At 41.4% G+C, this 12,568-nt stretch overlaps 1 protein-coding gene across 3 annotated transcripts in view; it reads right to left on the bottom strand.

Annotated features, from left to right (window-relative positions):
- TTC3 (tetratricopeptide repeat domain 3) overlaps positions 1-12,568 on the bottom strand; it is a 63,363-nt gene that overhangs the window by 27,458 nt on the left and 23,337 nt on the right. For all 3 annotated transcript variants that reach the window (XM_077927332.1, XM_028727150.2, XM_077927334.1), the window contains exons 15-27: positions 10,093-10,150; positions 9,512-9,569; positions 9,115-9,190; positions 7,913-8,041; positions 7,173-7,253; positions 6,179-6,291; positions 4,357-4,483; positions 3,335-3,454; positions 3,073-3,174; positions 2,898-2,990; positions 2,590-2,651; positions 1,963-2,099; positions 1,509-1,838 (exon numbers count right to left, since the gene is read on the bottom strand). In XM_077927332.1, coding sequence (XP_077783458.1) covers positions 1,509-1,838; positions 1,963-2,099; positions 2,590-2,651; positions 2,898-2,990; positions 3,073-3,174; positions 3,335-3,454; positions 4,357-4,483; positions 6,179-6,291; positions 7,173-7,253; positions 7,913-8,041; positions 9,115-9,190; positions 9,512-9,569; positions 10,093-10,150 — 1,486 coding nt within the window. The remainder of the gene's footprint in view (positions 1-1,508; positions 1,839-1,962; positions 2,100-2,589; positions 2,652-2,897; positions 2,991-3,072; positions 3,175-3,334; positions 3,455-4,356; positions 4,484-6,178; positions 6,292-7,172; positions 7,254-7,912; positions 8,042-9,114; positions 9,191-9,511; positions 9,570-10,092; positions 10,151-12,568) is intronic.

The following is a 12,568-nucleotide window of genomic DNA, read 5'->3' as shown; positions in this document are numbered from 1 at the left end:
AGGGACAACGACACTAGGAGCCATTGCTCTTTGCAATATGTGGGGAGGGAAGCTGTGAATACTATTGTTGGGTTGTATCCAACAATACCCTTCTGTTCACAGAAAGGTTTCTGATCAAGTGAAGGCATTTGCTAATGGAAAGGAGGAAGCCATTTTCACCAATTCCCCTCCTCTCTGAAAATCTGCTCTGGAGGGTTGTGGGACCATCTGGAAGAGCACAGAATGTAGTGTGTGTGCAGGGAAACTCAGAGAAAATCACCTCCTTCTCCTCCCACCAAGTCATCCATAAAGGCCTCTGCCAGATGAAAAGTCCATCTAGATTGAGCCCACTGAGAGCTGGCTATGGATACAAGTATCCTATCACAAAGTAACCACAAACAAAACTGATCCACACACCTGTCATAAAGTTGTCTGCCTGAACAGTATGAGAAACTGCAAAGATGCAAAAGCAAAACTAGCGGTGTGCTAAAAGCAGGCATAGGCAAACTTTGTGGAGTTTGGAGTTTACAGGGTTAAAACTCCTTGGTGTCCTGTATCTGGGGAGTGGCCGTATGTCACAGGCTTTGTCTGTGTTGCCTGTGAGAGTTGGTTTCAGTTTAGACTGAAAGACACTGCAAAGAAGCTGCGTGTGCTCTAAGCACCGGAGAGATGCCGGAAAGTTCTGATGGATTTATTGCTGTGTAAATAAACACTTTTAGAGATAGCAACGAACTGTCTCTGGACTTGATTTATCCCTCTATCTCACACGGACGGCAGGACTGCTGTGACTCTGTTTTCCTGCCCAGGACAGCCCCAAGCAGAACTACGCAGGGAAGCGCTGACTGGACGGCAGGATTTAATGGCCAAAAACTTGGCCCTCCCGATGTTTTGGGACTACAACTCCCATCAACCCTGACCGCTGGTCCTGTTAGCTAGGGATGATAGGAGTTGTAGTCCCAAAACATCTGGAGGACCAAGTTTGCCTATGCCTGGCTAAGAGTGAAGAACGAATGAGCATCTTGCTCTTCTCAGCAAACAATTCTAAGCAGGACATGTGCAGTCTAATATATTGAGACTATTTTGAGAATATTAAAGGAGCATAATAAAGCTTGGAAATTAGTACAAAAAATAAAAATAAGGAACAAGAAGCGCATTGGAAATGTAATGATTGCTACCCAAATCTTGCTTGTAAAAAACTGAAAACAGCAATGATCAAAATCAATATTGTAGGAAATTACAGTGCTGGCCAGCAAGGGCATAAATTTTCCAATTACCTATATCCTTGCTTTTGATACTTAAAGCACAACCTTATGCTTTAACTATAAATATAAACAGAGAGGGATTTGTTGATCAGAATTATTTACAAATCCAGTTCCTAACTTTTATTTTCCAGATCAGCTGCAATTGCAGCCAGCTCTCATATGTAATGTGAACAAGCCTAATAGATAAATGCTCAAGAGTTAAAACCCTGTTATGGAACTAAGCCTCAGTTTTATGTTACAGTATAACCACAAATAACTTACTCTTACCATTACTATCAAGATGTTTCATTAAGTCGTGTAGTCTAGGATCCACTTCTTCAAGCTCACTTAAAACATGAACAAAAATTCTTGTCGCCACTCTATTATTTTTGTCAATTACGGAGCTTACAATCTGATCCATTACTTCAACTGAGGTTACACAGTTTGTTGAAAACCGTGTGTGATCCGCTTCGCCAATTACCCACCACGAAAACAGTTCATTAAGAAGTTTGAAGCCATCATGTACGCCTCTCCGTATTTTCTCAAAATTCTGCATAATAAGCTGCAGGACTCTATCCCCAGCAAAATAATTCTTGTGAACAAGACCACCACCGCTCCCTAAGATTAAAAAGCAAAAACAAAACCGTGAATGCCCAGATACATAACAGAAACGCAGGACCCCACGGGGGGGGGGGGGGGGGGAATCAAGGTATTCTCAATACAGGTATTTACTGTCACATACCTTTATCACTGTCATCATTTGATATAGAGTCTGCTGTGTGAAGCACTTCTGCAAAGTTCCCTAGTGACAGTAAAGTGTCTTCTTTCATTAATTTCCTCTTCAATTTCCTCTCCTGTTTTTTCTGTAGGGTCCTAGAACTGACACCGTCAACTTAAAGTGAAGCCTTTTATTTTTAAAAGCAATTGGACATTTTTCAGTTGAAATGTAAATATTCAAGACTACTGCTCTTTCAGGAAAAATAAGTCTCCTTATTTTTAATATATGACAGAAGCTCCCGAAAGAGAGCTGCCTGACTGTATCAATCATAGCAGACACATGAAGACGTAATCCAGCAGCAATCCTTATGTGAAGGCCATCACAACACTAAATGCGAACAGGCCTTCAAGTATCCAAATATATATTCAGGATTGTATCCAGTAAGGTCTTTCCAGCAAACAAAAGTCTCCCTTAACCAGAAAACAAGATAGAGACCATTTTGGCCAATTTCCCTTACCCTACTCTGAATATTTCCTGCCTTGGACAACAGGTGGCGATACAAACCCCCATGTTCTTCAATGAGACTACCATCTTGTGTCAGCCGCTCTGAAAACGAACTGCTAGTATTATATGACTAGCTAGGAAACTTACCTTGTGCATTCCTGTTTAACAATGGGCCTTGGAGGATTCTTGCTTTTTATTTTATCTTCATACTAAGAGGAGAAAAGAAAAATGGGAGCTTCAAAGATTTATTTTCCGTAACAGTGCTTTATTATAATTGTGGAAAATAAAATACTGTTTTGACATTAGGTCAAAGCAAAGAAACGAAAATGAAATTTATATAGTATGACAACAAATTTGGAAATGTTCAATGCAGGTAATAATAAAGGTTTCTTTTCATCTAATTCCATTTCTAGTATTTATATTATAAAAAATACCAGCCAGAAATCAATTCTTACCTCACATTTGATTAAACCAGAGGAGCTGAAGACAGCAATATTAGAAATGAGACCGCTACAATCTGGAGTGAAACATAGCTCTCGAAGGAAGTCCTGTGGGTGTGAGAAAAAGGACTTGTGGGTAGGATTTCGCTACAGAGGCTACAGAAGTAAAGCATTAAACATTTGGTGTTACCTTTTCAGTTTTATCTGTATATCTTGCTGCTTTCAACTTCTTCCAACAGCTTACATGAAACTCCACTTTACATTGTTCACAGCAGGTAACACGTATAAAACCCTAAAGTTTGGAGATCACAGATAAGTGAGCACTGTGAGTTCAACAGTAAGGCACCATTTATATTAGGAATATTCAAAACATATTTCGCATAAGCCTCTTAAGAGAAAGTGCACCTAAATTAAAAGTATCTGAAGATCCTTTTCAACAACCTTCATATTACCTTGAAATCTGGGTCGCTAAAATAGATTTTTATTTTCTGCGCTTGGCACTGCTGGTAGCGACAAACTGCATGTGGAGCTGGAGGAAATCTGCATTCTTCAATGTGATCTTGCAATATAACCTATGAAGCAGCAAAGCAAGTTAAATATTGTAGCATCTTCCCTGGAAATTCTGTACTACCAAGTGTGCATGTTTATAAATGCAGTCTCATCGAGCAGAATACTGAATATTCATCATTTCCTCGACTTTCAATTTCTTCCACTATCTATTGTTTGCCACCCCACAGAATATTAGGCTGCCTGTTAGGTAGGAAAGAATTCAACCCATCTGTATGAGGCCAGGCTTTCAAAGTTGACTACAGTGATGCGAGATGAAGTCACACAGTACTGCTCATAGATTCACAGAATCATAGAGTTGGAAGGGATCCCATGGGGCATCAACTCCAACCCCCTGCAATGCAGGAATCACAGCTAAAACATCTCTGGCAGATGGCCACCCAAGCTCTGTAGATAAACCTCTAATGAAGGTTTCCAAAGTAGTCTATTCCGCTGTCAAACTACAAACAAAGCAAATGGGTTTATTGCTCTTTAATTTTGTTCTGTGAGGAAGGGGCAATCTCAGTGATGAAGGTGCAAATAAGTGAATGGTAATTGACCTAAATACAACATCTGATGCCAGTACAATTCAGCTGATTAACCGAGGTATTCTACAAAGATCCCATATTCAGTGCAGCGGGCAAGTCATTCAAAAGACTTCCTTGCCATTCAGGGACCCTTAGCAGGTATTTAGATCCCCAATTGCTAAGGGCAATCTTTATACCGGAAAGGATGGACAGAGTCACACATTCAAACACGCTCACCTCCACTGAAGATGAATGCAAGATTCTCTGCTTTACCAATTTGTTCCTTGATGTAGTCCTCAGATTATAGACAGAACTTATCCTGGACAGCCACCACACAAATGATATACAAACTGGGTTTGGTTTGGTTTTGTTTAGCTTTACAGGGTAACAATCTTACTTACCTGAAATTTTTCTGTTCTTGTCTCTTCAATAACTATGGAAGTTGTAGGCCACGTCAATACACCAGGCACAATCTTATGACTAACCATGGTCTTTGATTTCAAAAACTGGTCCAGAGCTTCTGAAAACCTATCGTGTACGCCAAAAGACTCAATGTCACATGCTATATCCAAGCATCCCTAGTGTCAGCATGTTTCGTGTTTAGGAATCCAATGAAATATGAGTGTCGTTCCTCTCCCCAGAACCCCAAACACAATTTGAAAATGGGAAGTAATTGTGGCTGGTTTAATTTTTAGTTCTGGTTATTTATTTATTTATTTATTTATTTTATATACCGCCCTATACCCAGAGGTCTCAGGGCGGTTCACAGAAAAGATTGCCATATATAAAATCAAAATAAGAACAATAACCCAATTAACACCCCCCTCAAAAAAGAGCCACATTTTAAAAGGGTATAGGATGTCAATCAGGTCAACTTGATTGGTTAAAAAGGAACATTTTTGCCTGGCGCCTAAAGGTGTATAATGAAGGCGCCAGGCGAACTTCCCTGGGGAGAGCATTCCACAGATGGGGAGCCACTGCAGAGAAGGCCTGTTCTCGTGTTGCCACCCTCTGGACCTCTTGAGGAGGAGGAAAACAAAGAAGGGCCTCAGAAGATGATCTCAGGGGCCAGGTAGGTTCATATGCCTTTCTAACAGGAGGTAAACATCAACTCTGGATTCCATAGTCCTTTTCAAAATGAAGAGGCAGCTCAAGTTAAGCATGCTCACTCTCCCCTCACCTTGACATAGTAGTGCAGCGGTGAGGGCTGCTGCGATTGTTTACTCATCTTGCTTGCTTCCTGATCTGTTTTGGCAACGGCTGCTTTCCCTAGAGCAGGGGTGGCCAACTCCCAAGAGACTGCGATCTACTCTCAGTGTTAAAAACTGGCAGTGATCTACCCCCTCTTGGGGGCTTCAGGTCAAAGTTGTTGAGCTTTTTTTTTTTTAGGGAACAGGAAGGCCCATTTTTTTAGGGGTTCAGGTCTAAATTGTGTAGCTTTTTTTAGGGAGGAGGAAAGTCAGTGATCTACCACAGATGTCCAGTGATCTACCAGTAGATCACAATCTACCTGTTGGACGTGCCCTAGACCAAAAAATCCAGGCAGCTTCTCACAAGTTATCAGAGGGACTAGAAATCCATTTGCTAGGGGGGGGAAACAGCCACTGAGGGGAAGCGGAAAGCAAAAGCAGCCTGCACAACAGGACTGGCTTAGAATCCCTCTTTGTCAGAAGACTCCATGGGGGAGTCTTCTCCACCCCATGTTACTTGAACTGCATGCTGTAAGTCAAACTCCTCGACCAGGGGTCAATACAGAGGGAGGTTTGCATGCTGTAAGTCAAACTCCTCGACCAGGGGTCAATACAGAGGGAGGTTTGATTATGAGTGACCCCTACAGCTTAAACAGCAGCAAGCCATCAAGCAAAACTGTTGACTATCACATTTCTTTCCAATTTGATCAAAGGCCACAGGCATATTTTTAACTCTCTCACTAAACATATATTTCATCTCAAATAAGCCTGCCTTCCTGGAGAGCGGTATTAGTGGACAACTGAATAGGTAAATGAAATTTCTGAATTCCTCCCTAAGAGTTCACACATATGATAGAAAAGTTTTGTCCTCTTTGGTCCTCCACTCTGACTATTCTTCTCTAGTGCGATCAGAGTAAATGTGAAATGGACAAATTCAAGAGGTGCAAGAAGTGTCCTCAGACAAGGTATTTAAGTGATCAGGTTTTTAAAGAACAAATGAGCTCAATTTCTAAAATCAACATATTATACTCACCTATTTTGTCTCAAATATACTTTTCCAATTCCATAATGTGCTAAGCAATCAAATCTCACTTTCTCATACTTCTCAATTATGTTATTGAAATGGTCTTTGGCTTTGGTTAGTTCCTTTGAAAACAAATGAAACGGTTTGATAATAATTTCAAACACAATCAAAACAGCAAAAGGCAAAAGAAATATAAAGCAAAAATAGTTACAGCACACGATGGAGATTTCAAGACTTCTTGGGATAGCATGTTAAATGCTTACCATAAAGGTAAAGTCATTTTGAAATAACTGAGGTTGAGAATTTTGAGAATGACATCTGATGCCTTCGTAGATACGGTAAATCAGACCCATTTTTGTTTTCAATACGTACAGTATACCACAAAGGCTACTAATACCACAAGGATACAAAAGGCTTCCGGAGTAAAATAAACTAATACATTTGCCTTCTATGACTGCATTTCAGCAAAAAATATAGGCACCTATGGGACAGAACTATGCATGATTGAAAGTTTTTCTTGGAAATTTCCACCATAGTGACGTGAACTGCAGAAGTAGGCTACTTTTAGATTTTGAAATTTAAATGTGGACTTCCCTAGTGCATGATAAAAATGTTACATAATCTCTGTCTCATGTCATGTCATGTCATGTCATGTCATTAAGTTTCCCGACTCCTTGCCTACAGGTCCTTGGATTCTTGAGTTTCGTACTCTGTTTTAAATAAAACAATATCCCCATGACTGCACACAACTCACTGAACATATGGATGAAATATTTGTTCAAACTGAAGAAGATTATTTATACAATACATTTGCATATGGGTTCAACTTCATGATTTCAAGTTTTGAAATTTGTTACAAATAAAAAAGATGGCATTTCCCTGCAAACAGTTTAGATGGGAACAAGTTATTAGTTCCTGTGCTAGCTAAGTCAGCAGCCACCCACTGTTCTAGTAAGACACTGGCAGGAGGGCCCTGGCCAACACGTAATAGCTTGAATCTTACCTCAGGCTGCCCTATTCCAAGGAGAGCAGTAGCATAGCCATAGAGGATGATGACATAATCAACAAGAGCAAACTTCAATGGCTGCATCAAGTTTAAAAAATAATAATAAAGAGAAGACAAGAAAAAATGGGTTGTCATTAAAAATCACATCCTCAAGTTAACAAAACTTGACAGAAAGAATTGTATACATTGGAACCTGTACTTTATATACATTCAGTTTCTGTCTGCTCAACTGCATCTGATCCCTATCCTAGACAAGATTACTTTGTTCATAAATCTTTAACCCAACATTTTGCAAACACCTAGGGTGATATTCAACCAGGTCGTACTAAAGAGTAGACTGAAATCAATGGAGTTAAGTAACTGCCCACTGATTTCAATTAGTTTATGCTGATTATTTCTAATGTTGGATGCCACCCTTAGCCTTACAGAGAACTGAATTGTAGAAATAAGTTACTTTGCCTTTATAATTTACTATGACACAGAAATTAGAAAGACAGTTTCCCTTTGTCTACACAAAATGCACAAAACCTGGAAGATGGATTTCAGAGTCACTGAAAAACCATTTTGCATATTTCCGGTTCTGTTTTCCAGAAATTTCAATTACTTAGCACAATATAATAGTGGATGTACTTAATAAAACTAACCTTTACCCTTTTCTTAGGAATGCTTAAAAGAACCGTAAACATATACAGAAGGTAAAACTTATCTTGAGCAGACCATGGCATTCTCCCTATTACCTGTAGGTTGGATGGATCTAGAACATTTAACAATCGTGCAAAGGATTGTTCAGCATTGTGAAAGCGCTGATCCATCAATGATGTACATCCATCTTCTACAGTACTCTTCAAGGACAGTGTTATACTCCCCTGCAGAAATCAACAAGGGACAAATGTTGTCTTTGTTTCCTTTATCAAAACATTATGCTTATCAGACCAGTAATACATGTTGTTTGAATTTAGTATTTCACATTTTATTTCTTACTCAAATGTTAATTCTGTAGCAATCTTAGGGAGCTAAAATGGCACACAAACTGTAACACAAACAAACCCAGGAGACCTTGAGACTATTCAAATAATCCCTACAAAAAATGTACTATGCCAAGCTGGCAACACAGATAAAAGTCAAGGGGGCGGAGACAGAAACAGGTCACTCCCATGATCTGATTATTCTCTTTATAAGGTCCCACTTGCCCCTTTCCTCCAGGAATAAGAGCAGGGCCAGGGTGCCACTGTACACGAAGAAGGAAGAACTTTCATGACAAATTCAATGTTTCATACCCCTGCTCCCATTTCAGACAAACCCACCCTGTTCCTTACAGAAAGAACTGTACAATCGTTAGGATATAGCTCTCTATCATCTCAATTTGGACTGCAGTCTGGTCTGAAGACTACTACGAACATAACATGCAATTAAGAGTGGGTAAAGACTTATGCAGCTGGCATAATGTATTGTGGTCTTCACCTGGACTTCAGGCTAGGAAGAGATCCCAGCTGAGACTAGGAAACCTGCCAACAAGGACTTGTGTCCAATGCTGCACCCGTGGAGTTCTGCTGGCACAAAAGGACTTCCTCTCCTTCCTCCACGTGCCCCCAAAATATATTCCAGTGTCCCTGAACCCCCCAGAGCTGATTTTGAGCACACCCAGGGGGCAGAAGAAAGCTCCACTGCAGGCATGGATGTATAGCACACCGGTGGAGCTGCAGTGTTAGATACAGCCCACAATTTTAAAAAAGTACTTGGTGCTGTGTTTCACTTGTACATGTGAAGGCAACACTATGAACAGAATCCCATAACGAAAAACTGCCTGGTTTTAAATATTCAGTGGAGGCTGCTGCTGTATAATGTTCTACATGCCTTTCACCAACCATATGTAAACAGCATTCCTGACATTCAGTAAATTCTTAAATTTGCAATGCCACGCTTTTTACATATCTGTTACCTGTCGCACAGTACTACAGGGAGCTTTCTGTTTGTCCAGACATTTCTGAGAATCAGTTTTTGAATTCAGCTCATCTCTGGAATTAAAAAATACAGTTACTTTTGTCAATAACTCAAATGCACACACATTTCATGCTCTAAAAAAACAACAACCCACAACCTGGGAAACTTGTCCCTGGGAAGCAGGGATTGTCCCCAACCTCTCATGTGCACCAGGGACCAGTGTCCTGGTGACGTCCCCCGTCCCCCCCAGCTATCACGGCCAATTAAAAAAAGTGGACACCCAGGTATGAAAGCTACAATAAATAAAGGTGTTAAGGTGAAACCCCAAAAACATTTCAAAGGGAAGTTTTGAATCTGAAAGTATTTCCACTATTATAATGCAAGAGAAACTATACCTTGTCTTTTCAAAGTCACTCATTTTGCTCCTGGATTTTCCTGGATTTTCCCTCAGCCCTGTCATGAGGGGGAGGGGGAAAAATCATTTTGAACCTGGTTATTTTCCTTAAAAAGAACCACACACTCTGCATCAAAAATTTCAAGGAACTGTACAAAGAAGCTGAAAATTTGACAGGGCTGAAAAAAGCAACATGCTAACGCTTAGAAACTGATTGTTATGTGCCAACACTGTACAAAGCTGACTGAGAATTCTGATGTCTTTACCCTGGTCTATGCAATAAAATTTTCAAGCTTCACTCAGAGAAAAAAAGATGCAAGGATTGCTGAACAGAAATGGAATAAATTGTGTGTGGAGGCACCAGATACGGAGGGCAGCAGGGAACAGTGTGCGGAGGCCCTGATCCAGTCGCTGTAGCGACACCAGAGCCACTCCAACATGATGGAGCAACATTACGGCACGGTGCGTGCTGACGTTCAACACCCACATTGGGGGACCCAAGTCGGCGCCTCTGCCTGACACACTAATGTTTTGGGGTATCCATACCATGGACCACATATGGTCTAACTTATTTTAACTTACCTGACGAAATATCTGAAAGACGATCTTTGTTTTCTTTAGTTAAGGTATTAGCTGCTACCTGTAAAAAGATTTTAAAATGAGTATTTCCTCCCACTGAACCAGAAAGGGGCATGTTGCTAAAACCACCCACCTGAATAGATTTCCTTGATATGAAGTGTTGTGCGTGTTCACCCATGGGAATGGAAGAACTCAAATGCTTCTACCAGGAAGGCATCTTAGACCGTGAGTTCCAAATCTCCTTAACTGTCTAACTGCGCTCAGAGCAGGCTGGCAATGTTATAATACTTGCTAAATCAGATGCGCAGTTACAAATGGCAAAGATTTCTGGGGAAGAATGCAAAGCATCTCTGTGTACTCTTAACTGAAGCCCAACACACCCAACTGGCATAATACAACTTAGGAGGAAGCTACACCGCCTAACCTAAGGACTGGAAGGCAGGTTTAGCCACCACTGCCTATGTGTGTGCAACAGGAATGCTTCACTTTTCCCCAGCAAGAGCGAATTCCCAACCAACCCACTTACATGAAGTTAAGTAAATGGATGCATTCAGGAAGCTGCTAGGGTAGGGCTAAACATGCTCACAACCCCTGGTGATCCTTGTGCTCAAGATAGAGAGGGGGTAGATTTTGCTGCCTCTTAACCTGGCTCTATAGAAAAGGATGGGAACTTCAAAGCTTCAACTCTGTTCATGTATATCCCCATTTTTGGACTATTTTTCCTGATCACACAGTGAAAAAGGGTGTGATATATCAGCACCTATGCTTCAATCTACCTATTGCTATTTACCAAATTTTATGCGGGTGGCGCTGTGGGTTAAACCACAGAGCCTAGGACTTGCCGATCAGAAGGTCGCAGTTCGAATCCCTGTGACAGGGTGAGCTCCTGTTGCTCGGTCCCTGCTCCTGCCAACCTAGCAGTTCGAAAGCACGTCAAAGTGCAAGTAGATAAATAGGTACCGCTCTGGCGGGAAGGTAAACGGCGTTTCAGTGCGCTGCTCTGGTTCGCCAGAAGCGGCTTAGTCATGCTGGCCACATGACCCGGAAGCTGTACGCCAGGTCCCTCGGCCAATAAAGCGAGATGAGCGCAGCAACCCCAGAGTCGGTCACGACTGGACCTAATGGTCAGGGGTCCTTTTACCCTTTACCTTGATACAGGGTATTAATTATTCCTACACAGTGGTACCTCGGAAGTCAAACTGAATCCATTCCGGAAGTCCGTTCAACTTCCAAAACGTTCGGAAATCAAGGCGCAGATTCCAATTGGCTACACAGGAAGCTCCTGCAGCCAATCGGAAGCTGTGGAAGTCGCGTCAGATGTTTGGGTTCCAAAGAACGTCCGCAAACCAGAACACTCACTTCCGGGTTTGCGGCGTTTGGGAGCCAAAACGTTCGACTCACAAGGTGTTCGGGATCCAAGGTATGCTAAGAATCTTGGGTTAAGCAGGGCAGAGAGATTGGAATCAATGACCTTCCCAGTTACAGTATCATCTGCTGTCTGCCAATCAATTGCGATTAGGCCCAGTTCATCCTGTTCCATGCCCCACTCCGGGTACTAGCAAAAAAAACTGCATTTCAAATGCAGAATGTGATTGCTTTTATGAAATTTCACAACAGAATGAATCCATCCATTCCTCCTTTCCTGACCCGACTGAGATTAAGAAGGCATTTGAAAAGGTTCTTTCTGTGCAGCCTGGTTCATAAAAACCTTAATATAAGAGCTGCTGTAGAATAGTAAACAAGAGAAAGAGCTAAAATGCAATGGCCCACTTGACTCTCACCCATGGGATCTCAGGCAATCCATTCTCCCTCAGCCCACCCACCATCCCCATCTGTGTAACAAGGATAATAAATACCAACCACTATAACAAAGTTGTAACAATTACAAAATAATGTACATGGAGTGCTCTGAACATCTGAAAGCACTATATAAATGGCTTATATGCTCCTTTTTTTTCAGCAGCTAGCAGGAAGGTGACTAGCTGCAGCTCCACTACTCTTAAGATGTTCTTGGTGAACAAAACAGAACCTGCCTCAACTCTTGCCCCAAACAGAGAGCTGAGGGGCTCAGATATTATCAGCTCCGGCTGCAGTTTATGCGGAACCAAGCTTCCCTTTTTCTGATTGGCAGGAAGCAGCCATGTCTACTGTTCTTAAAGAAGAAGCCTCTCAATTTGAACGGGAAGTAAGTTTTCGAGTTATTATTTGCTCAAAGCCCAGTTAGCATCCTAAAGACTGCCAAATAAAAACCCAACGTAATTGTTTAATACCTGTTTTTTCTTGCTTTTGCCAAAATTTCCTCCCATTGAAAAGGAGCACCGCTGTAATTTAACTCTGCATGTGCACTTGGCAATCTTCAAGTCTACAGCCTTCCCTTTCGTTTCGTTTCTCTAAACGGCTAAATGACTCACTTTCTCCTCCCAGGTCCACCCTTAACTTCTTTTGTATGCGTTGTCACAGGTTCAGCTAACTGTGCTGA

The sequence above is a fragment of the Podarcis muralis genome, chromosome 4 (assembly GCF_964188315.1).
Source record: "Podarcis muralis chromosome 4, rPodMur119.hap1.1, whole genome shotgun sequence".
Taxonomy (NCBI): domain Eukaryota; kingdom Metazoa; phylum Chordata; class Lepidosauria; order Squamata; family Lacertidae; genus Podarcis; species Podarcis muralis.
Note: the sequence above shows the minus strand (reverse complement) of the source record. Positions and strands in the feature narration are given on the sequence as shown.